Source organism: Onychostruthus taczanowskii, unplaced genomic scaffold (assembly GCF_017590055.1).
Source record: "Onychostruthus taczanowskii isolate IOZ18803 unplaced genomic scaffold, ASM1759005v1 scaffold13, whole genome shotgun sequence".
NCBI lineage: Eukaryota > Metazoa > Chordata > Aves > Passeriformes > Passeridae > Onychostruthus > Onychostruthus taczanowskii.
In genome coordinates this window covers 14,298,457-14,322,479 of record NW_024498462.1, presented here as the reverse complement: position 1 = coordinate 14,322,479, position 24,023 = coordinate 14,298,457, and the positions used below count along the sequence as shown (strand labels likewise).

The 24,023-nt window shown below is 41.6% G+C and overlaps 1 protein-coding gene across 5 annotated transcripts in view; it reads right to left on the bottom strand.

The window, feature by feature from the left end:
* Nucleotides 1–24,023, bottom strand: part of DIAPH2 (diaphanous related formin 2) — a 172,755-nt gene that overhangs the window by 24,420 nt on the left and 124,312 nt on the right. For 4 of the 5 annotated variants that reach the window (XM_041396306.1, XM_041396308.1, XM_041396309.1 and 1 more), the window contains one exon: nucleotides 12,988–13,250. The exons of the other annotated variant lie outside the window; for it this stretch is intronic. In XM_041396306.1, the coding sequence (XP_041252240.1) occupies nucleotides 13,003–13,250 (248 nt within the window). In that variant the 3' untranslated portion in view covers nucleotides 12,988–13,002. Of the gene's footprint in view, nucleotides 1–12,987; nucleotides 13,251–24,023 lie in introns of those variants that run through there. 5 annotated transcript variants of the gene reach the window in all.

Below are 24,023 nucleotides of genomic sequence, written 5' to 3'. Positions count from 1 at the left end.
GAGATGCATTAAAATAATGTGCTTTGTGCAATTTTACAGAGCAACTGATTTCAGCCTAGTAAAAATGATATGCAGTAAATGATTTTTAGGTAAATTTTTAGCTTTCAGGTCATGTCTGCAGGGAAGGAACATTAGAACTAACAGTGGTGTGAAAAATGGGGATGCAGAAGCTGTACAGTCTGTGCATTGATTTTTTTTTTTCTTATTTTTCTTTTTTTTTTTTTTTTGCCCCAGAGCTCTCTCTGGCAGCAGGAACAGTGTAAAACCAAGAACAAGCCAATGACAATCTATTTATATAGAGAATCAGACAATATTTCAGGTTGGAAAGGACCAAAAAGGAGCACCAAGTGTGGCTCCTTGCAGGATTACTGAGCACTAAACCTGGGCTGAGCAGGGTCCAGGTGCTCTGGGAGCTGAGATTTGGGGCTGTGCCCATCCCCTGCAGGATTACTGAGCACTAAACCTGGGCTGAGCAGGGTCCAGGTGCCCTGGGAGGTCAGACCTGGGGCTGTGCCCATCCCCTGCAGGATTTCTGAGGACTAAACCTGAACTGAGCAGGGTCCAGATGCTCTGGGAGCTCAGATTTGGGGTGTGCCCATCCCCTGGGAGCCTCCTCCTGAGCCTGACCCCCTCTGGGAGAAGAACCTTCCCCTGGAAGATGGAGATCTTCTTTCCATCTGCAGAAATGATGGGTGATGATCAAAAACCAGCATTTCCTTTCTCCCCACTGCAGCTCTGACTCCTGCAGCATTCCTGCCCTGCCACCAGGTATCTCACCCAAAAGCAGCTGTGGTTTTAGCAGGACACTTCTGCCCTGGCCAAGGGGTGCCATCCATTTCTCTGCCATTCCCCTCACATTTACAGGGTGTTTAATCTCTGTAATTTTCTGATCTGCATCGGAACAGTTCTGAGTGTGCACACAGGGCTCCCATTAAGTGGGTTGCAGAATGCACACTGAGCTAAAGGTGAATGAGTTGTCCTTCATGCTAACTTTATACCACTTCTGGGGTCCCCAAAGATGCCATTTTACCCATAAAATCCATTTCTTTGCTATTTTCAACATAAAACTTAAAAGGTGCTGTGAAAAGTGCTGAATATCTTCAGTGGCAAAGGAGGAACCTGGGATTTGCAGGAAGTAATTAACTTTCTTTTGCCTTCCAAGCCCTCCCCATCTCAATCCTCCCATTCTGCTTTGTCAGTTTGGAAAAGTCTGGAGGAACCATCCCAGGATTAAAGAGAGGCTTGAACCTCAAACTGCAGCCAGCTGATGGCAAGAGGACTGGAAAATGAGCAGGGAATCAGTTCTGGGTTCAGTGGGCACTTTGGGAAGTGAACAGGGAATCAGTTCTGGGTTCAGTGGGCACTTTGGGAAGTGAGCAGGGAATCAGTTCTGGGTTCAGTGGGCACTTTGGGAAGTGGGCAGGGAATCAGTTCTGGTTTCAGTGGGCACTTTGACCCAGGAGAGCTCAGCCCACCCCACGGGGCACAGGCAGAACTTCTCTGGCAAAGCACTGGTGGCACTGCCACCTTTGAGGGGTCACAGCCCCATCACTGTTACCCTTTAAAGGGACACAGCCCCCTCAGTGTCACCTCTGAGGGGACACAGCCACCTCAGTGTCACCTCTGAGGGGTCAAAGCCCCCTCATTGTCACCTCTGATGGGTCACAGCCCCCTCACTGTCACCCTTTAAAGGGTCACAGCCCCCTCAGAGCCCCCTGGGGCTGCCACCCTCCCCAGCCCAGTCTGAAATGCCAGAGCTGGCACAGATGCTGGCATTTGTGCCATCCGTGTCTCCATGCAGTGAACAGAAGTGAGAGTGACAAATGATGCCAACAACGATGCTGCTGTGCTTTTAAATGAGCCACACCCCCCAAATTTCCCTTTAGATTAACATTCCCTACAACTTTTATTATACTGGTCCAAAACCTCCTCACATCTTGAATATTTTAATTAAAATGACTGCTCTCCTATTTTAACTTTCTGGAAAATACACCTACTCCAAGAGCAAAGGCTGAGCAAATGTTCACAGGACATTTCTGCACACGATGAGAAAAATAGAACTTCTTTTCACTAGTAGCCTTTTCCCATCTCAGTAGAGCAGAAAAAGTTCTTTGTTTTGAAGGCTGCTAATGAAAACTTTGAGTAACTCCAACTCATACCAAGTAATACCTACAATATAGTCCTCAAACACATTCCTAGTTCTTCAATAAAAGTAAATTCCTGTTTCACTTCCTTCCCCTCTGTCCCTCCTTCCCTTCCCCTCATTGTGCTGTTTTATTGGAACCTCAGAACATTTAAATCCATCCTCTCACACACAGCACTGGCCCGAGGTGTCCATGGCCAACAGGCCAGCCTCACCTTTCTAAAGCCATTCATATTTCATGGAAAGTTCTAAATTATGGAATCTTCTCTTTCCAAAAAATCTGTGACCAAACTGCAGAGTCCTCTACTTCCAGCACTGTGTGCACAGACAGATCCATCCATACGAAAGTGAGTGCCTAAAAATTTCCTTTGGACATAAAAACTTCCTTTGTTCTGCCAGACTTTATCCAGCTGGTAAAAAGCTGATTTTAAATAAACATCACTGTTAAATGATGCTGAAGTGACTTTTTTCTCCTTCAGAATACAGGCATACCCTTTATGTTTCTAACAGTAAATTATATTTGACATTTAAAAATCAAGTTACCCTAATCTAGAGCTCTACCACAACACCAAGAAAGCAATGAATCTTTCCAGAGGAAAAACCCATTTCTTAAAAAATTCAAGATAATTTTAGTCACGAGTAAGTGAAAATGTAATTTAGAATTCATTACTTTGTGTGGTTAATTACAGCAGAAGAGTTCCAAAAGATGATGATGATCCAATAAAGTAATATTTTTTTCTGAAACATGATCTCAGAGTAAGTAAAATAATAAAATGCAAATTAATATGGCTATTTGGATTATGTTGAAAACATTAAATGCATACCAATGTGCAACCCTGCCCTGAGGTTGAGGCACTGCACCTGCAATCATCTCTTGGAATTCAGAGAACTGAACAACGTAGAGAAGTCTCCAAAACTCCTGCCAGGCACTCTGTATCCTTAATTCAGCATGAATTCAGAGAACTGAACAACGTAGAGAAGTCTCCAAACTCCTGCCAGGCAGTCAGTATCCTTAATTCAGCATAGGACAAAATGTTTTTATCTGTGTTTTGTGATGTCTTTATGACTGTGCCATCAGTCCCAGCTCTTGTGAAGGTCAGAATGGATTTCCCAGCCTGGACACCCACAGGACCCAGCAAAGCCAAGGCTTTATCTCCATTCCACACGAATCCTGCACTGCTCTTCCAAAGGAAAACACAAGGCCACGTGTTCAACCAAAACACCTGGTTCAGAAAGAGAATAAAGCTCTAGAAAGAGAATAAAGCTCTTGCAGTGACTGCCTGCAACCCACCTGCAGCTGCAGAGCAGCAGCAGAACCTGTGACCTTATTCCTTTTTCATAAAGGCCACTTAAGCTAAATGAACTCCTTGCCCACGTTCCTGGAAAACAAAAGTCTGGGTTTGACCCAGGGTTTCTGCAGCAGTCCCCAGAGCCAGTCTCTTTTCCCTGTGTAGCTCCAGCAGATTGGAAGGTCAGCAGTGGGTGCACGGTTGATGCAATTACAGCTTTCTGAACATTTCTGTCTGGAGATCTTTAGAATAATTTAAGTGCTCTGAGTATAACTGAGTGAAAAAGGAGCTGTCACGCATGAGCCACATCAGAAATTTCCCATGCTGAGGCACATGGCTGATTGCAAATTGCTACCATTGCACCTGGAGTTAAATTGTCTATTTTGGTAATGTGGGATGTCTTACTCTGGCCTAAAATAGGGATTTTCCTAATAATCTTAGTTCTCTAAGGCACAGATAATTTTAAACTCCCAACATCACCCTCCCAAAGCTGCCTGTCCCTCTGGGAAGAGCGAGGTGTGTGCATCCAAAGGGATTTTCCTGAAAGATAGCTCCTGACAGTGCTCAGTGAGAGACCCCAGACACTGGCCAAACACACAGACCCCAAATATTGGCCAAACACACAGACCCCAAATATTGGCCAAACACACAGACCCCAGATATTGGCCAAACCCCAAATATTGGCCAAACACACAGACCCCAAATATTGGCCAAACACACAGACCCCAGATATTGGTCAAACACACAGACCCCAAATATTGGATAAACACACAAACCCCAAATATTGGCTAAACACACAAACCCCAAATATTGGCCAAACCCCAAATATTGGCCAAACACTTAAACCCCAGATATTGGCCAAACACACAAACCCCAGATATTGGCCAAACATACAAACCCCAAATATTGGCTAAACACACAAACCCCAAATATTGGCCAAACCCCAAATATTGGCCAAACCCCAAATATTGGCCAGTAAGGTGCAGAGCAAAGGCTGCAAAAGCCAGGATAACCCAGATGTCTCCCCAGCCCAAAGCAGAGGACCAGAAATGTGTGCAGCCACCAGAGCAGCACCAGCAGAGCTCTCAGGAGGAGTTTATCAGGAGGCCTTTAAGTGCTCAGCTTTATAAAACATAAATACCACGGGCCTGTCTATTTTCATTTGTGCATGATCCAGCGAGGGATGGCAAAGCCAGGCTGCCCCTGGGTTTTCTCTCTGAGTCACCTTGACTGGAGCAGCACATTCCTGCTGGAAGCAGAGCAGAGCCATGGAGCAGCCCCACCACAGCCTCTCAGCACAGCCAAAGTGCTCCTGTGCACCTCCCTCCACCCCCCAAAGCCTCAAACCCTTCATTTCAGAACTGCAGTTTGCATTTCATTGTGCTCACAACCACAGCTTCCTTTAAAGCAGCTCCTTCAAGAACCAGACTGTATGTGAAGCTGCATGAGAAAACCCCAATCTTGTGTTTCAATTAATTTTGAGGTCATGTTCAAAAAAAAAATCAGCACTGCCTTAAAGACAACTTGCTGCCCTTTAGAAAATCTGTTAGAATAAAATGGCACACATCACAGGACCACTGCAGCTTTATCTGCATGGAAACCACTTCCAAACTGAACTTCCTCCAACAGAGTCCGAAACCTGCACTCATGTGCTCTATATTTGGAGTGAGGATTATGCAACCATAAAAACTGGACACAACTTCAGCATCACAGCCTGCAGAGCCAAGACAAAGCCAGCCCCAGACACTCTGCAAACACAAAAAATCCAAGGCACGAGTGGTGTTCTTTGGTTGCTATCATGAACTCTGCTTTACAACTGAAAATATTATGAAAATATTACTACTGCAAACATTATATGATAAATAAATATTATATAATAAATATTATCTGTTTTTTCTTCACAGATTTACAGACCAATGGAACTACAGCTCTAAAACTCATTATCAACACCACTGCACCCCCTATGCCACAGCAAAACACAGCAAAGCACTAAAATGTTATTTGGGTTATTTCTAAACTTTGGAGAAAGATGTAGGGTGACAAATGAAGAGGGAATTCACTCAAAATGATCCTTTGTTATTTAGAAAATCTCTGTTTCAATGATGTTTGTGGGACACATTGGAATTTATGGTCAGAGATGTGAGCAACTATTGTTAATTATTCTCAACAAAACACCTTCAGGCTTTAGTGGATGAAAATATCTTTTCCAGATACAAATATGTGACTGTAAACAGCAGATAATTAACAGTAAATAAAAATATCTGTGAAAACTAACAACTCAAATGGCCAGCAGTGCTCTCCTGCCAGCCCTGGGACTCCTACAGGAGGTCAGGCAGCAGAATTAAAGGCAGCAGAAGTTAAAGCAGCAGAATTAGAAGTAGCAGAGCTATAGTGGGAATGAAAAGGTGTCTGGAGCTGCAAAAATCCTTATTTGCACCTGAGAAAAACTTGGTTCTTGGGAGAAACTGGGTTATGGCAAGGAAAGTTTCTTTGAGCCATGTTAGCACCAGAAACAAACACAATAAACAAAAGTAATTCTCTCTTCATCTGCGCTAGAAATTATCATTAGTTTTGAGTTGTCTAATTTGACTGTTTTTAATTAATTTACTGTTTCCTAGTTTTTAATATGCATACTATTCAGCAAAAAAATCGACAACAAAGTATCAGAGGATATTAAAAAAGTGAAAATATTTCAGATATTTGCATTTTCTGATGAAGGAGAAGCTCCATTTGACAGACAAATACTGGCTGCATTTTGTGAACTCTCACATCCTTTGCCTTGTCAATAAAAGAGGTGAAGATAAACTGAAATTTGAAATTAAGCAACTATGAGTAACACATTATTCAAGCAAGGTCACTAATTAAAGCTGTGTGAAATGGAACAAAACAGTTTTCATGATAGTAAAAACATTTTCTTACTTTAGAAATATCTCTTTTTCCCTGTACTGTAAAAATAAATATCTCATTACTTTTATATTCAACTTTTGAAGGGGTTAATTATAGGATAATGATGTTTCTTACCACTTTTAAAGGCAGAAGAAGGTGAAGAAAAACAACTTGGATTAACTAGAAATAAAAAGCTCTTTACCTGCTAACACTCCTCAGCACAATCTCACCCATTTTATTTTCACTTGTCACCTGGAAGCTCACCACAGGAAAAATAAACATTTAAAAGGTTGCTGTCACCTGCAAGAGCCTTTTGTTAAAACCTGACTTCAGAGCTTGGGGTGGGGTTTGATCCAGGAGCCCAGCAAAGCTCTGACAAGCAGGTATTTAATATTAAAATGCATTTAAAATTAACACCAATTGACAACTCTTTGAGCAAACAACCATATTTCCATTGCTATAGAAATGTTTCCTCTCAGTGAGCACTGGCAGACACAAATTTCCATTTCTGCACCCCAAATGAGACTGGCCCACCTTTACTGCACACACCAGGATTTATCTTGTACCTGTCCATGGATACCAACCCCTGCTTTCATAAAAGAAATTAAAACAGAGTTAAACAGAAAAATATTACACCTAGGAGATGTTACCACTCCCTTGCCCACTGTGTAGCCAAATGAGAAATAAACCCAACAGAAGAATGACATTTGGGATGATATTTTCTTGGGGTTTAGTGTTTTGTTTTTAATTTTTTTTTAGGTCACTTCTGACTAAAGTGCACAAATAACCTGACATGCAGTCGGATTACCAAGTGTGGGAAATAATAATTTGGATAGAAAATGTCACCAATTGAACAATTCTGCTTAATAAATTTTATGGCCAAAAAAGAAATAGCAGCAAGAACCTTTTTGCATAGAAAATGAGGAATAAAGACAAATTGAACGAATATTTAAAGACATAATTATTTTGTGATGAAAACATTTTCTTCAAAGCTTGATGAGAGTCAGAGATAAATGGTGAGGTGACCCTAAACTACAGGCAGGATGGCTTATCTTAAAAGGAAAATTTATAAGTCAGCAAAAAAAGGTTTATACAGTAAAACTACACCTTAACTTTCTCACAGAAATTATGGGACATTTTGGGTTCTCTCTGCATGCAGAGCCAGTTTTGAACTGTCTGCTTTGAGTCAGTATAAAATTTTATAGCTTCGTGAAATACTGGTGCCAGCAGAGAATTTCTTACACATGTATTTGTCTCTATGGAGTCCAAGACAGATTCACCTATGTAAAATATCTACACACACACAGAGCTTTTGGTCTCATTTTCTGCACAGCAAAAATGACTTTTCAGTCCTGAAGATCCCCCTTGCACAGCACCAGGAGTGACTGATAAAACAGACATGGTGCTTCCTGAATGATAAAATGTTTTGACGTTTATGTTAAAAGTGTTTTACCTCTCACATCTTTAATTTGCACCACAGACAGGTTGTCTAAAATATGTTCTTAAATACATCAGTGGAGCCTTTTCCTCGGAGCTTTGTCTGCTCCACTGCCAGGCTGTCTGAGGCTCTCCTGTGTGTGACATGCCACGAAGCATTTCTTCATCATTCCTGCTGAAAACTGCTGCAGTCGGGGCAAGGGCACACTGACAAACACCACAAGCATCAGAGTCACTCTCTGTGATTCTGAGGCAGACATTACCACAGAAAAGGCACCCAAAAATCCCAAATAATGAAGCTGAAGTGCAACAGAGAGGAGAGGTGACATACGCTGCACCGCGAGGTTCTGTTTCTTTTGTGCTACCCTAAACCTCACAGCCCTGAACAAATGAGTCAATTATTTCATGCCTGACACTGTTTCTGCATCACACCTCAGTTACAGGCCGTGAAGGCTTTCTCTGTATGCCAAACATCCTTTTAATTGGTAAATAATCTGCACAGCTGTGGGGCCAAACTGGGCTGGGGCTGCGGCTCCCAGGGTTAACAAATTCCCATCCTGGGTGTCTGAGCACAGCTGGGAGCACAGCTGGATGTGCCTCCTCACAGCACCATTCCACACTGAGCTGGGACAGTTATCTCCTCCAAGGCCAACACTGCCATCAAATTCTGGTGTTTTTACATTATAATGAACTTCAGGCTTGAGGTTTGTTGTTATTCTTGTTATTTGGTTTTTTGTCATTTGTTTCCTCTGACTAGGAACCCTAATAGCCCTCTCATCCTACAAGCAGAGTGTTTTACTTTTGGACAGTTCTGTTTATAAATTTCTAGAAGAATGCATTTTTGATGAGTAAGAGAAGTACTGATTCATGAAGCAATCAGTGTAACATTTCTAAATAATTCACAACTAGGCAGAGGCAAAACTTCAAATACCAATATATACCTTCATCTTGCTTTTCAGAACTGGATTTTTTGACTCTTCATCAAGTGGTTTTGAAGACTGTTGAATTTTTTTTTTTAAATCTGGACGTTTGGGAAGCTTAGATGCTCAATGGATTTGATACTCTAGGAAAATATACTTAAATAATGACTTTTGAATGATTGAGTTCTATCAAATTCTGCAGTTCCTCTGGAGTTCCCACCTAAAGAACAGTGCACTCCTCTTTAAACCATCTCTGAAGGCAGCACAAGAACTTTACTGCCATTCTCTGAGTGTGTCCTGCTTTGATGTATTTATTGTTGATAGATAATCCTGAGGTTGATTTGCTTTCCAAGCCCACAGGTAATAAACCAGGTGAATTAATTTAGTTTCATCTCGAGATGCACTCTGCTGTTGTAACAGCTGTTTAAAACACTCACAGGTGAGAAATTCTCTGAGAGCTGAGTACATCAGAACTAATAAAAGGTGAGTGAAAGTAAAGTACAACTTCTAAATTTTGCCCACATAGCCATGGAAAAGAAACACAGAGCTCTTTCTGCCCGTGCAAGTGAGTGCATTCACAAAACAAAGCATAAACCCAGGTAAAATATGAACACAACAAGCCCATACTCTCCATATGTTTTAAGAGATATGGCCCCAAATTTTCAGTGCACTTAAGTTTTATTTCTTGGCAAATGCCTACAAAAACCCACCAGAGCTTGTGAGAACAAGCAAGGCTGTATTTTCAGCTGCATTCCCGTGTAAAAAAGGCAGGACTTTTAGAGGAGAAGGCTCTGGGGAGAGCTCAGAGCCCTTTGCAGTGCCTAAAGGGGCTCCAGTGGAGCTGGGGGAACACTTGTGACAAGAGCAGGGAGGGACAGGACCAGGGAATGGCTCCAGACTGCCAGAGGGGAGGGCTGGGTGGGATTTTGGGAGGGAATCCCTCACGGTGAGGGTGCTGACACACTGCCTGTAGCTGCCCCAGGAGATGGAGATGCCCCCCTCCCTCCTGGGGGTGTCCAAGGCCAGGTTCAAAAAGGCTTTGAGCAAACTGGGCTGATGGGAGGTGGGGCAGGGGGGCTGGGATGCTTCAGGTGATTTTTAAGCTCCCTTCCAACCCAAAGCCCTCTACAATTCTATGGCTGTACCTTGAAATATGCAGGCTGCTGTTTCCAATATTGGTGATATATCACAGTACCCTGCCCAGGAAGAAACTCACTTTATGACTTGAGAGCTACTGACTTCAGTATTTGCAATGGTGAATGTGCAAAAAAACTCCTGTAAAATATTATTTCCAGTTAAATTACCACTGCACTGTTAGCAAGCTAATAAATCCTTATGAAGATCAGACATTGAGGAGGATCTATGATTATATTTCTGATGGAAGGAAATGGCATGGTTAGGGAGGATGACTCTGTCTGCATCTTGAGGATGTGTAAAAAGAAAGTTTCTCTCTTAATTTATGCTGTTTGAAAGCCCTGAACTAGTTTTTTTTATTTTTTTTTAAACTTTATCCTTCAAAGGCATTCTTAATATTCAAAAAGACCTTGCTAATTAACTCCTAAAACTACCTCAAGTCCAACCTGCTTTTCCTGCTCCTCAGAAAAGTTTTAATTGCACAGATTAAGCACTGGAATTCCAGCTGTCACCTTCCAATAGCTTTCTTCCTTTTTCAATCAGGTGCTTTGGTGCTGATCTCTGCCTTGCTTTGAGCACAGCTTTGGACAGGCTGCTTTTATGATGGAGCAGTGGCATGTGACTATGAAAATGATGTGACAGCACAGAAGGCACATTTAACAACCCCAGAGCGTGCAGCTCTGCTGTGACACCTGGCAATGAGACTGGGCTCAGCCTAACCCTGAGCCAGGACTAGCTGAGCTGCCCAGGGCTGCTCCCAGGGCAGCCAGGCGCTGCCAGCACAGGGGTGACAAAAGATCCTTCAGGGTGAGCTCCAAACCCACCGTGGCAGCACTTAAACATCACCAGACACGTGCTGGGTATTCCCTGGAAACTCCTTTCCTGGGAATTCCCAGGAGAGCTGGGCAGGGCAGCAGCCCCTGGTCCTTTTGGTTCTTTTCCAGCAGGGGCTGGATGAGGTGACCTCGAGGTCCCCTCCAGACCAGACCTTCCCATGGTCTGAGAACACACAAACCACCAGCATGGGCAGGGAGACGGCGAAGGAAGGGAATTCCAAAGGGTTTTACCTGTGCTGCCCTCACTCTGTGAGTAAATGACACACCAGAGTGGAAAATCCACTCAGTTTGAGAAGGTTCCCCAATTCCTGGGAGCCTGGAGCTGCTCCTGTGTGCACAGGGGGGCAGTGAGCTCCTGCAATATTCCACATCCCCAGCTGGAAGCCCCAGCAGCATTCCCTGGAATTCCTCTGGCCTCAGGCTCTCCTGAGAGCAGGAGCATGCATTCAGTGAAGCATGGAGGTGCTGCCCAGTTTGAAAACAGAACAGAAATAATTACTAATCATTGCCACCACAACACAATGGCTCACGCAGAATTTGCAGTCAAAACCTAAATTACTCTAATTATCTTCTAATCAAGGTCTAATAATATTTACTGCAGTTGCTCAGCTGGAAGCACTTCCCAGCTCCAGTCGGAGGAACTGACCAGGATCTGTGTGCTTCGGAGCTACAGCCATTTGTCACACGTGTCTCCAAAGCACCCTGAAAGGAAGGGCACACTTCCCAACAAGCACCAAGGAGAATTCACACATTTCAGAGCAACAGAGCCTTGATCTGTGTGCAGGTCCAGACTAACTCAGCAGGGATGCAGGCAGGTTAACCCAGGCATTCCCCTCTCCAGGTGATTCCTCCTGCTGCCACCTTTCAGTGCTGTCTGTGAATTCCCACCAAACCAGAACTCTTCAAGTGTCCCACTTGTTCCCTTGCTGCCCCCCTGAGCCCCCTGAGACCAGGAGAAGCATCCCACCTGAACTCAGCACCACTCCAATCCAAGGCTTCTCTCAGAAGTGTTCTTCTGGTGAGACGCACAAAGAGCATTTCCTTCAAACATCTGCCACGTGTGATGTTTCCCATCCATCAATTTAATGGAGTGTTTTGATACTTAAAAAGGAATTTTATAGATAAGTAGATAGAAAGGAAGAAGAATTCAAAGGAAGAATGGCACAAGGGTTATATCACCCTCAATGTTTAATGGCTTATGAAGCTCTGTGCTTCTGCTTTCAATATATAAAAAAGGAATTGAAAAAGTCCTAACATATAAGAAAATCTGATATTTTCTCCTAATAAATGAATAGGTTTTTACAGTCTCTTTTCAAAGTGTAGGGTATGTTCTGTGCTCACACCAACTATCATCTCATGAAGGCAGGATAGGCCCTTCAAACCCCAAAAATCAGAGTAATGTTCATGTGTGACCTGGAACAGCACACTGCCAACCTCCTGCTCCTCCACCAGCTCTGCTTTTTCAGTCTTTACTGGTACATTTCAGTTCCTTCTGCTCTGCCTGGATAAAAGATTCAGGACTATGAATACAAAGAGCTCAGCAAGCTGAGGGACCACACTGGTTTTGCAAGTAAATAAGCATCACTCAAAAGACAAACCAGTTCTGATTCCAGTTCTGTGTTTCAATGGCTCACGTCTGATCTGGTTTTGTTTGTGTCTTTAAATCGATGAAAGGGTGCTGGCACTTGTGATTAAGAGGTCAAGCTCTGAATACAAAAGTTTTTTAATCTACTTTTCCCCCAGCCAGCACTCAGTGTCCTGAGTTATTCATACCAGCAGGAGGCTGTGGGTGAACACTGCCCCATGGCAGAAATACAGGGAAAAGCCTCATTATCACCTGTGCTGGAAGTAAATAAACCCAACGGGAGTTCACTTAATCCAAGCACATCTATTGCCTTTCAAATTCAATAATTGCCTTGTTCCCTTCTTCTGAACTATCAATTCCTCTTTGGAAAGCTCAAAAAAAAATTAAACATTGTTTTTTTGGGTGGTTTTTATTTTGTGTCTGTGTTTTGAGGAAAGGGAGCCTCTTTTGTTGTTACACAAAAAAAAAGAAGAAAGAAAGGTACTCCCTTGGACAGAGTCCGTTAAAAATCAGATTATTTCCACAGCATTCTCCTATTATTCACCTGCCAGTAAAATATGTACACTCATTGTCTCTCTGTGAATGCCTATTTTTATCTGACTGAGGCTATATGGTCATTTTTGTACTTATTACTGAGTTACTAAGTTTTTTTTCTTCCTTCTTCTAAAGCATGTTTTTCTGTTCTCAAAAACTGGGCCACATGCCTCTGAGGAGAAAGTAGTGCATTATTTCATTCCCACCTTTTCTTCTTTTTTGGCATCTCTGAGGCCTGCTATGCCCAGAAGTGCTTCCACTCAAGCTGGACCATCAAATCAATTATCACAGCAGTCTGCTTCCTAAATATGAATGGCAATGAATGACAACAGGCAAGGCCAACTTTCAGCTTGGATTTGTCATTGGCAATGTATATTTTTTTGTTTTTTCTATAGATGTTTGGTAGAGTGGAAGTTTGACCAAACTCTTCCCCCTGCTGTCTGCAGCTGCATCCTGTGGGTCCCCACATGAAAAGCTTCCCCTCTGCTGCACCAAACACAGAAAAAAAAAAGAGAGAAAATAAGACATAAGGAACTACTCTCACCAAAAAAAGTTTTTTTCTGCTTATCCTTTACTACAATCATTGCTGGCAATGAAAGAAAGGAAAAGCACAATGACAAACTGTTTCCATTCCTAGATGTTCCCCATTTCGAGGTGCAATTATTTTCAGTGCTGTTGCATCATTTCACAGGAGATCCCCACGTCCAGCAAAGTGTCAGGGCTTTGCAGCATGGCCCTGTGACAGCACTGAGAGATTAATTACTGTAGGAAATAGCTGGTGTACAATACAGCACAAGGCAAGCTAACACAGTAAAGTAGAATAAACCACAAAATCTTACCCCTTACTCACAGACATAGTTTGCAATTCTTTTTTCCCTAAAGAAAAATGATTTATTCTTTTGCTAAGAAGATAAATAAATAAATATATAAATATTTAGTATAATAAATAAATAAAAATATAAACAAATATAATATTTAATAAATAAATTAATAAATACAAATATTTATTAATAATAAATTAAGAATTTAGTACTATATAAGTACTAAATATGATATATTTAATATAAATACTGAATGTGATTCTATAAAATGTATTTCTAGGCTTCTCCTTCACTGACAGTACTCATTTGAAAACCTACAAAAATGAAATTTATATTAAAGCCCGGCTTAATTTTTGGAGAAGTGATCATATACTAGGAAAGGGGATTTTAGGCAGGAACTGGGACACAAGCCCAGAACCTTTGGGGTGAGAACACTGCAAAGGCTGCATTGCTGCCAGGGCACATAATCCCAGTGCTCACAGAGGAAAGATTGTATTGCCTGTTTTAGCAAAAACAATTTCAGCCAAGCAGGCAGCAATTTATTCCTTCCCTCACAGACACACACACAAAAAAACAACACAAACTCTTGACTTGCATCCTTTTGAGCCTCCAGGAGCTGTGGGTGAGCAGGAAGGGAGGGTTGGTGGTTCCACCCAGTGGTGCCCACCCGGCCCCAGTGCAGCACTGGACACAAACTGGGAGCAGCTCCCCAGGCCCAGAACTGCTGCTGACATCACTTCAGCACATCACAGCCTCGCTGCTTATAGGCCCATCAAATATTTAAGGGATAAGCTTTCAGTTTGCACAAGTTAGTCAGTTCAGTTATTCGCTCGCTGAACGTTAATTTTCATTATTTTTTTTATTAATTGTCAGTGCAAACCAGAATCCAAACAGTGTAGTTTTCTCCTCAAAACCATAAGGGCTCTTCCCAGGAGTGCCTTCCAGTTTATTAATTTGCTAAAATGACAGGATATCTACAAGGAATTGTCAGAAAATTCTGTGTACAGGATGACATTTGCGGGTCCTTTTGTTGTTTGTCTCTTTTTTAAACAACTGCTCTCATCTGTGGCCAAGAGCAAGTTCTTCCTGGGTCAGGCTGCTGGAGCAGCTGAGAGCAAAAAGGGTTTTGCTGCTGGGGGCTTTGATGCTGTCTCAAGAAAGCTGCTTTTATCCAGTGCCCCTGCTCACCCACCAGCACAGCAACCCCAGCACCCTGTTCCACTGACTTTTATCTCCCCACCAACAGGGACAGGCTTCAGCAAATGATTGATTTAAATGCATCTTTCTGTGTGCCTGGAACTGGAGCAGACACAGCTCATCACCTTCCTTCCAATAAATAACATCCAGAGGTGCCACAGATCAGCTAAAATAAGGTTTGGGGGTTTTGGTTTGTCTGTTCACCTCACTTGTGAGCACAATTCTGAAATTATCTTTTGGAACTGTATAAAATCCTGAAAATGCAAAACGTTAAAAACGCTTGCAGAGTCTTATTTATAACAGAGCACTTCTAAATAAAGATATTTCAGAATGTACAGGGCAAAGAGAGAGTTTACAGTAACCAAACCCCCAAAACACAGCGATGTGAATTACAGCCACCATCTCCAAACCATTTCCTGCTGCATGGAAGAAGGAAAGGAGGGTCCAAAAGGTTTCCTGGGGTGCTCCCCACTTCCCATCTGGCAGTTGTGAATTCTGCTCCAGAGATAAAGAACTAGTCAAGAGTGAAGAGCTGAGCTGCTCTGCAGCACATCCCCGGGCCTCACTACCTGTCACATAACGTTGGGAGCAGGATTATGGCTGAAAAGGTTGACAGAGCACAGATTTATCTCTCCAAATCAAACACTGTGTGTTTAGCTAAACTCAGTGAACTTTAACTAATTAGCCCCTCATTACAGTAAATTCGTATAAGAGTAATTTTCAAAAGGCTAAAGCCAGAGCCCAGAGTATTTACACTTAACCTGAAGGACTGATAGCAACAGTGAGCTGTTGGGAGAGATTTCCTCTTAAAAAAAATCCAAATGCAACCTTTTCATGCCAATTGTTCGAGGTGAAGCCCTTTCTAAAATAGACATTTTTTTAAAAAAATAACTAAAAATATACATATATCTAAATAGAGAAGAGCTCAGCTCGTCAGAGCCAGGTGCTAAAACCACCAAAGTTAAGGGGTCAGTCCCTGCATGGCCATTCACTTCACACCTGGATTGGATGATCCCTGTAGGTCCCTTCCAACTCAGAATATTCTGTCATTTCTGTGAGTTACCCATGGACAGAAAAAAGGAGTTGAAAGTGGAAATCAAAATGCTACACAGTCCCATAAACATCGTATTTCCCATTGCTTTTGTATTTTACATCATGTTTCACATAAAAGGAAAAAATACTGGGGAACAGGAATCGCAGCTGAACGAACCCTCCCAAGGACGGCAGGCAACGAGCTGTGTCTGGAAAACCATCAGTGACAAAACAGAAATCCTGATGGCACGTGAGGGCTCCGTGCCAGAGAGCTGTGCAGGCCGTGTCAGGGAGCTCCCTGAGCATCAAACCTTCCTGGGAATGGCAGCAGAGCAAAAGCCCCCAGCCTGCCTGCTCCTCTGCACCACACACAAAGCCCACGGGCTCTGGAGCCTGGCAGGACGGTTCTCCCTCACACCTGGGCACAGCTCCCACACAAGGCAAGAGAGAGAGCCCCCAGTGGGATTTAAATGCTGAGGTGTTTGTAAAATGTGGTCACTCAGGGGACAGGGCCAGCCTGAGCACAGGCAAGGACCAAAGGCTTTTCTTCTTCTCTCTCCCACAGCAGAGTTTCATCCTCCAGCTCAGTCTGCAGGGAATTACAGAGCTCTGGAGACCTTGGACAGCACCTCCTGTTGGATTATGCCATTTCTGACCCAGAGATGGGGCAACTGAGAGGGGATTTAAAAGCTTTGATATTCTATTTTCAGTTTTGTGTGAAGGGTGAGATAATACCGATGTTATAATGCAGATGTTATAATGCAGACATTACAACGTAGATGTTATAATGTAGATGTTAAAATGTAGATGTTAAAATGCAGATGTTAAAATGCAGATGTTATAGTGTAGATGTTATAATGTAGGTGTTACAATGCAGATGTTATAATGTAGATGTTATAATGCAGACATTACAACGTAGATGTTATAATGTAGATGTTAAAATGTAGACGTTAAAATGTAGATGTTATAATGCAGATATTACAATGCAGATGTTATAATGCAGATATTACAATATAGATGTTATAATGTAGATGTTATAACGCAGATATTACAATGTAGATGTTACAATGTAAATGTTATAATGCAGATATTACAATGCAGGTGTTATAACGTAGATGTTATAATGTAGGTGTTATAATGTAGATGTTACAATTCACTCTCCCAAAAGAAAACCAACAACCATCTGTCCCTTACTAGTACAGGAACCCATCACAGTATGAAAGAAAGACGTGTTGTCCCAATAAAATTAAGATAAAAAGTTTTTGATAGAAACCACATCAACACCTACTGCTCTAAAGTTATCATAAAAACCAATCAGCCCGTTTAAACAGACCAATACCCTCTTAAACAGAAATAATTAAATACTCAAAAAAATTAGTAAGTGAACAATTACCAAAAAAACCACATCAAACCTACAGACAGTCCCTAAAATTCCCCACAAATTCATGATATTTTCATGATAAAATTCATTTCCCACACCTCCCTGCCCTGAGCAGCAATTCCTCAGGAGCAGGCTCTGCCTGCACTGCCTCGCTTGGTCTGTGGATGCTCCATCCCTTCACTCCTGCCCTACCTGTGAGCTTTGGCACAAATTCAAACTGCTAAAGCTTCTTTAAAAGCTTCACCCACTCCTGAAATCCTCCCCCTCCGTGCTGCAGAACTTTCTGATTCTTTAACAACACACTGCAAGAGGTTTTCTTAAGAAGTTTAAGGACAGCTCAGCAATTGATTCATACCTGTTCACTTAGATGATGAGCTGCTACTCCTTTAAACCAAATCATGATTGCCTTCAGTGAAGAAAGATCTTTTTTTGAAATGTATGTTCCTTAGTAATAGTGTCTCTATTATTTCAGCAGGAAGTAAATATTCAGAAGACTCCATAAACATAATTCCAGCTTCCTTCTGAGTGGTTATCCATTAGGAGAAAAAAAATGAAACTTCCAGTAAATCTCCCTTTAAGGTTTACACTCTGGTAAAGTAGATTTAAAAATAAAATAAGCTTTTGTCAAAAGCATCTTGTAATGAACAGATTTTACAAGGAAAGAAATTGCCAGTCATCTTTGCAATGTCTGACAGGGATGATAATGTATTTTTTCAGGAGTGAATCATCAGATCTAGGTGGTTTTTCTTGTTCTGGTTTGGTTTTTGGTAGTTTGTTTTTGTTGTTGTTGTTTTTTGGGTTTTTTTTGGTTTTTTTTGGGTGGTATGTCTTGTTTTGTTCCTTTTATAAGGAATTAATTAATTTCCTAATTGTTGATTGAACACCTTGCTGGATTTTAATCAGCCCCCAATAATGATGGAATTTGCTGCTGTTCTCAGACTCAAATTCTGCTCCATGAAGTCAAAAGGACCTTTTGGGTTCTCCCTCCATCCCATTCTGGTTTGGACATAATTTTCCAGAGCCTAAAGCCAGCTGAGCTGACAATGTAACCTGATCACAGAACAGAAAATGCTGTGGCCCTCCAAGCTGAATTATTTCTCCCTCTCCTGAGGGAATACTGACAATAATGGCTTTTTCTCCTATTATGTTATTTTAGAAACATGTTCCCTTTAAAACGAAAAAAAAAAATCATCCTTGCAATGACTGAACATTTTCCCTATTTCAGTGTGGTATGTCTATTTTAATTTGTAATTTAAATTTGTAGGGAAAAATGCAGGAAGGCTGACATTCCACTCCAGTAATATATTCATGGAATTACAGACACATAGACAGCATTGTAAAATTTTATATACTCTCCTTATAATTATTTAAATAGAATCTTCTTCACCAACTGAAGAAATACCAATGCAACAAAAAATGGAAGAAAAAATAGAGAAATCACATAGAAAATGAGAAGTGAATATAATGCAGATCTAAGGAAGAACTCTAGTACCTCTGTTATTTTTAGACCTCCATCTGGAAGGCACTATACAGTGTGTATATAGTTTTTAAATAACAATATTATGACATTATATAGTTCCATAAGAGGGTAAAGGAGATGAGCTAATGCACACACTAATAGATATATTAGTGATAATGTTCTTGCAAAATCTTATATCAAAGCCTATTATATCACTTTACCCTCCAAAAGAGAAATCAGCTGTGTAACATGCAGAGATCTTCTACTGAGGAGATCAACAAACCGTATCAAAGGTTCACTTCTGCTGTGGGTTTTGAGCATGGCCAAATAAAACCAACTCTTTTAAGGCTGGTGTCTGGTTTTTAGAGAATAAAGACAATTCTGGAATTTGAAACTAGTCACTCTAAAATACAGGACTATCAGAATTGTTATTAATGCACATCATCAATACCTCACATCTGGTTTTAGTCATCATTAAAAATAACTTCACCGTAATTGCAGCACCCTTTAAAATATAACAGCATTGAAACTGAAACAACCTAGCAGTGCAAATGTCCTACAATTAACCAGCATGGATAGTGCTCAGGATGTGAGAGCAATTTTGGAGCTACATACATTACAAATGTACCAGCTCAGCTACATTATGTTGAGGCAATAATGTGCAATAATTAGATGAACCACCTGTGCTGCAGCTTCAGAACTGCAGTGGAGAAACCAACAGGAAATTGGGTTTGAAATCATGATTGACCAGGTCTCAATGATGCCTCAGGTTTTGGCTTTTATGTTTTTCAGATTCTGTGCTGATTTAGTGTGTGGGTCTGGGCTTCATATCAGGGGACAGGGAGCTCTGTGCACAGAGCAGGGAGACAAAACAATTCCTGCTCCAGCTGGGCACCAAGGACAAATGATCCAAATCTCAGGCCAGGAGCACAAACCCCGTGGGCTGGAGAGAGAAAAACAAGCAGGATGGGAGTGCAGGGGCTGAGCTGGAATTGGACACTGAACTGCAATGTGCACATGGAGCAGAGCTGATCCCAGGGAGAGACCCCGGGAGCGCTCGTGCATTTTGGGACCATTTGGGTTCATCTTGGGTGCAGCCCTGGCTGGGCTCTTGTGCTGCCCAAGGTGGATCCATGGAGGAGATCCTTTGAATCAATCCCTGCTTTAGCTCTGCCCAGCCTCTGTTCTAGCTCAGCCTTCCCAAGGCAGCACCAACACGCTCCTGAAATCCCAGCGTGCCGGCAGCTCACCAGCGCATGCACCGTGACCAAGTGCTCTGCCATGCACTCAGGCCTGCAGCCCTCTAAACCCAACATATTGTGAATAAACGGCCAGAGATGCTTTGTAGAAAGATGCAAAAAAGTCACAGCTAAAAGCAGCCAACAGCCTGCCAATACCCAAATCAGCTCCCTGAAATTATCTTCTCCCAGATTCCTAGAAGCACAAAAGCAATCCAGTCGAGGATGAGGTGATATCACAAAATCTATACACAAAATTGGTAACATTATCCACTTGTAATAAGCTATAAAGGCTCTGTTTTTGGGTAGCACATCCCTGTGAGCACCATAACACCAGCAGAGGATTCAGGCTGCACTGTCCATTCCACGCCTCCTCTGCAGAGCTGCTCCAAAAGCACTGCTGGCCTCGACCTGTGCCTCTGCCACTGCACACCTGGGCTGGACCTTTAACTTAGCCTCTTAGAAGGATATGAAACTAAAAACATCAGGAAAATAAATTTATTTCTTATGAAATGAAAAATTATGAAACGAAAACATCAGGAAAATAAATTATTATGATTATGAAACAAAAAAAAGAATCAGGAAAATAAATTATTGTGATTATGAAACTAAAAACATCAGGAATATAAAATTACTCGAGGCAACTGCAATGCTGGCCTCTCACAGAATGACATGACTGCCTAAGATGGTATCAGTACTCTGTAACTGAGCACCGTTATTTTGGGTCTTTTCTTATTTTCTCCTGCTAATGCCAGAAGAAAATGAGAAGTTTCATGGTTTGCTCTGTTACATCATAACCCATAGGGCAAATATTGCCTTTGCAGGAAGGAAACAAATTAAGTTCTCACAGTCCAGATGACAGCCACAATGGAGAACTCTGGGCAGTGGCTCCGTGCTGAGGTTGGGGACTCAGTTCTACAGCGTGTGCCCTGAACAGGATGGAACAGAAACCCTCCCTATCTACAAAATAACCATTTGGACCTAATGTCACTTCAATTAATCCCCTCCCAAGTCATACACTGCAACAGTGATTTTCATCTCTCCCCTTTCCATTCATTATGTATATATATTAAAATATTAAAGCCAATGTGCTTTACCTCAGTAAACAGTACTGTGCGAGAAAATTTTTCAAATAGAAGTGTTTCACAATAATTGCATGATAACACTGTCAGCACTGACAAAGAAAATTCAAATGGCCAAATGCAAATTAAGTTAGCCTTGCATATCGTTCATTACTACTCATGTAGTTGGTAAATGAATGCATGAATATCCTTTCTCTGCACGTAAAAGAAGTTCCTCTAACTTCAGCTACTGCATAAAGATGCAGCCAAAACTCAGCTATCAATCTCTGGAAATGGAGGCCTTCCCATCTAGCAGGACATAGCTCATTAAAATAGAACAGTTTTCAGATTCAGTGTGAATTAAAAAATAAATAAATTCAGAATGGTGAGTGACTTCCAACTGGTACAAAATCCTGCTCTGTGACCTTGGCAGCCTCCTCCTGGATCACTCTTTTTGATGGGCTGGTTACTGGGAAGAATTCCTGGTTCTCAGAAAAGCTTGGTTTTATTTGTAAAAATCTATTTCATGACACAGGACATTCAAAAAGATTTTTGGATTTCTAATGGCTTTTAGGAGGTTCAGAGGCAACTGTGCCAGATCAGCTCTAAGAGAAAGGAGCTCCACAATAAACACTGAGTGACTCCAGTGCTGCTCTGGGTGCCTGCAGAGTCCTGCCACCAAACAGACACAAATAACCTTAAAAAAATAAATATAAATAAATAGAAATATGTATGGAAATTTAAAATGAAATACAGCACTCAGTTTCAAGGTCTGGAGCAGCTGGCACAGCTCTGCACGTGTCTGGCACAAGCTCAGATGTTCTGTGCCACAAGCTGCAAATGGAGAATCCTCAGTGCTCCCATGGAACTCCCATCAGCACTCCTGGCCAGTGGGTTTTTACTCCAAAAGGCACAAAAATTTACAATTTTCTATTTTTGGATCTTAGGGCAATTCAGTGAGTAAAGTAACACCAGTGCTGAGTTTCAAAAATGCTGAAACTTGAAAAATATTCTGAAAATTCACAGGGAAAACTTTCCCCACTGCCCTGAATGCACTCTGAAGCACACTAATAAAAGCAAGGGCTACAGAACTCTCCTTAGCCTGGGTAAGTAATTAAATACTTCAGATGAACAACAAACAGAGGTAATTAGTTACAATTATATAGCACAATAACTTTCTGAAGGACATTTAGCAGAACGTGCACGTGGCTTTGCCACTTGATGGCACATTTTCATTTGTCCAGGAAAAACTCCTGTACTGGGAAATAAGAACACACCAAATGGCAAACATCATCTTAGGTTCAGAGGAAGCAGCACAATGGACACAAAGTCCAGAGCTCACAATCCCACTTCTCTGTGCCTGCGGAGTTCCCCAAACATTTATAAACACTTGACGTGCTCTAGGTGAACACGTGAGCAATCCCTGCACACCAGGAACAGAAAATCAATTTTAGAGACATCAAATCAATCCGCAGCTCAGAGAAGGGTAACACACCCACAGAGGTGAAAGCAATTATGCAAATGTACAGAAATCTTGAATTTCTGCCTTTCTGCCCGGCCAGAGGTCCTGAGGTGTTTCTAGATCCTCTTCACTCCTTGCCTGCTCCAAGGAATGTGGTGTCCACCTAAAAACCTGCAGCATCCCGTCTGAACAGGCTGAAGCCTCTTCAGTCCCTTTTTGTCCACTTTTCCTCCACCCTGCTTGTAAGGAGAATTCCTCTGAAAACTCACAGGATTCAGGTTTGGGCTGCAAGGGACCTTAAAAATCATCTATTTCCAGCCCCCTGTCATGGGCAGAGATATCTCCCCTTCTCAAGTAAAAATTCCCCACATCAAAGCTGCTTCTTTCATGCCAGGCCACAGGAAAAATCTATTATCTAACTACTCCTTTAATTACAAAAGCCATAAGACAAAATGCAGACACAGTAAAAATAGATTATACCACAAATACCTATTTTTAAACAGCTTTGGGACTGTTTATGGAGCTCTCAGGACTCAGGTAATTTGCTGAGATTCCATTTGAATGGTGCCCATATTTATATTTAGAAATAAAAAGCAAACTTAAATCTACAATAGTGCCATGATAGCAAAATGAGTAAATTTATTATTGGTGATCTTGTTTAGCTCTTGCTATTACAGATGTGGTAATTTTGAAGCACTTGGATCTTGTGTGAGTCCCATTAGTCCACAACACCCTACTGTAAGCAAAAATCCTCCATTACACAACTGCATAGCAACCATGCCTTTAAATACTCAGCTCCTAAAAGCTAAAATGTTTGAAAAGATGAAGAAGTTTAAAACACAAACTGATTTTTAAACTCAGGACTAAATTTTTCTAGTCCATAACGGGTATTTCCAACTTGATAACAGGTATTTAATGTTAAGGATCTGTTCCTCTGAAAGAGATTTTATTAAGCACAAATTCAGTGCACCTCCCATCTCCTTGCATTTTAACATTTATGATATTCTCACCAATTCACAGATGCAAGCATATCAAAACCCAGCTTATTTAGACAACTGTCACGTCCAGAATGACTGACAATGCTTTCAGGAAAGCAAATTTGCTTTGACTGAAGGTTTTCATTTCAATGTGGTTCAAGTAAATGAGAACTGTGCACCCAGAAACCCAACTAACCCTCCAGATTTTATTTAATACAATCAGTGCAAAGGTAAAATTAGTTTAGCAAGGTAGACAAGCAAAAGTGAGTCTTTAAGCACAGCTGTTATCTCCAAGCAGAAGACACAAGATTCCTAAAACAATAACCTTTTATTAGAATTCTGATGCAATGAAAAATACCCACCTACTTAAACAAACCCACATTTTCAACTAAAATGCCTGAATGCCATATGAAAATTACCAAAAATCATTAAAAAAAGTAGGAACACTCTATTACCACAGCTACTTTTTCCTCTTGCCAAGGTTAAACGAGGAGTGGAAGCCCTTCAGGTGGCTCCCACCAAAGACACAAACCAGATGCTGAAGGTTCAGGGTCTCCCTTTCCCTCTCAAGGTGTGCTCTTAGCATGGAAATAATGGCAGGGCAGCAACTGGTCTGATTTTGATGCAGGAA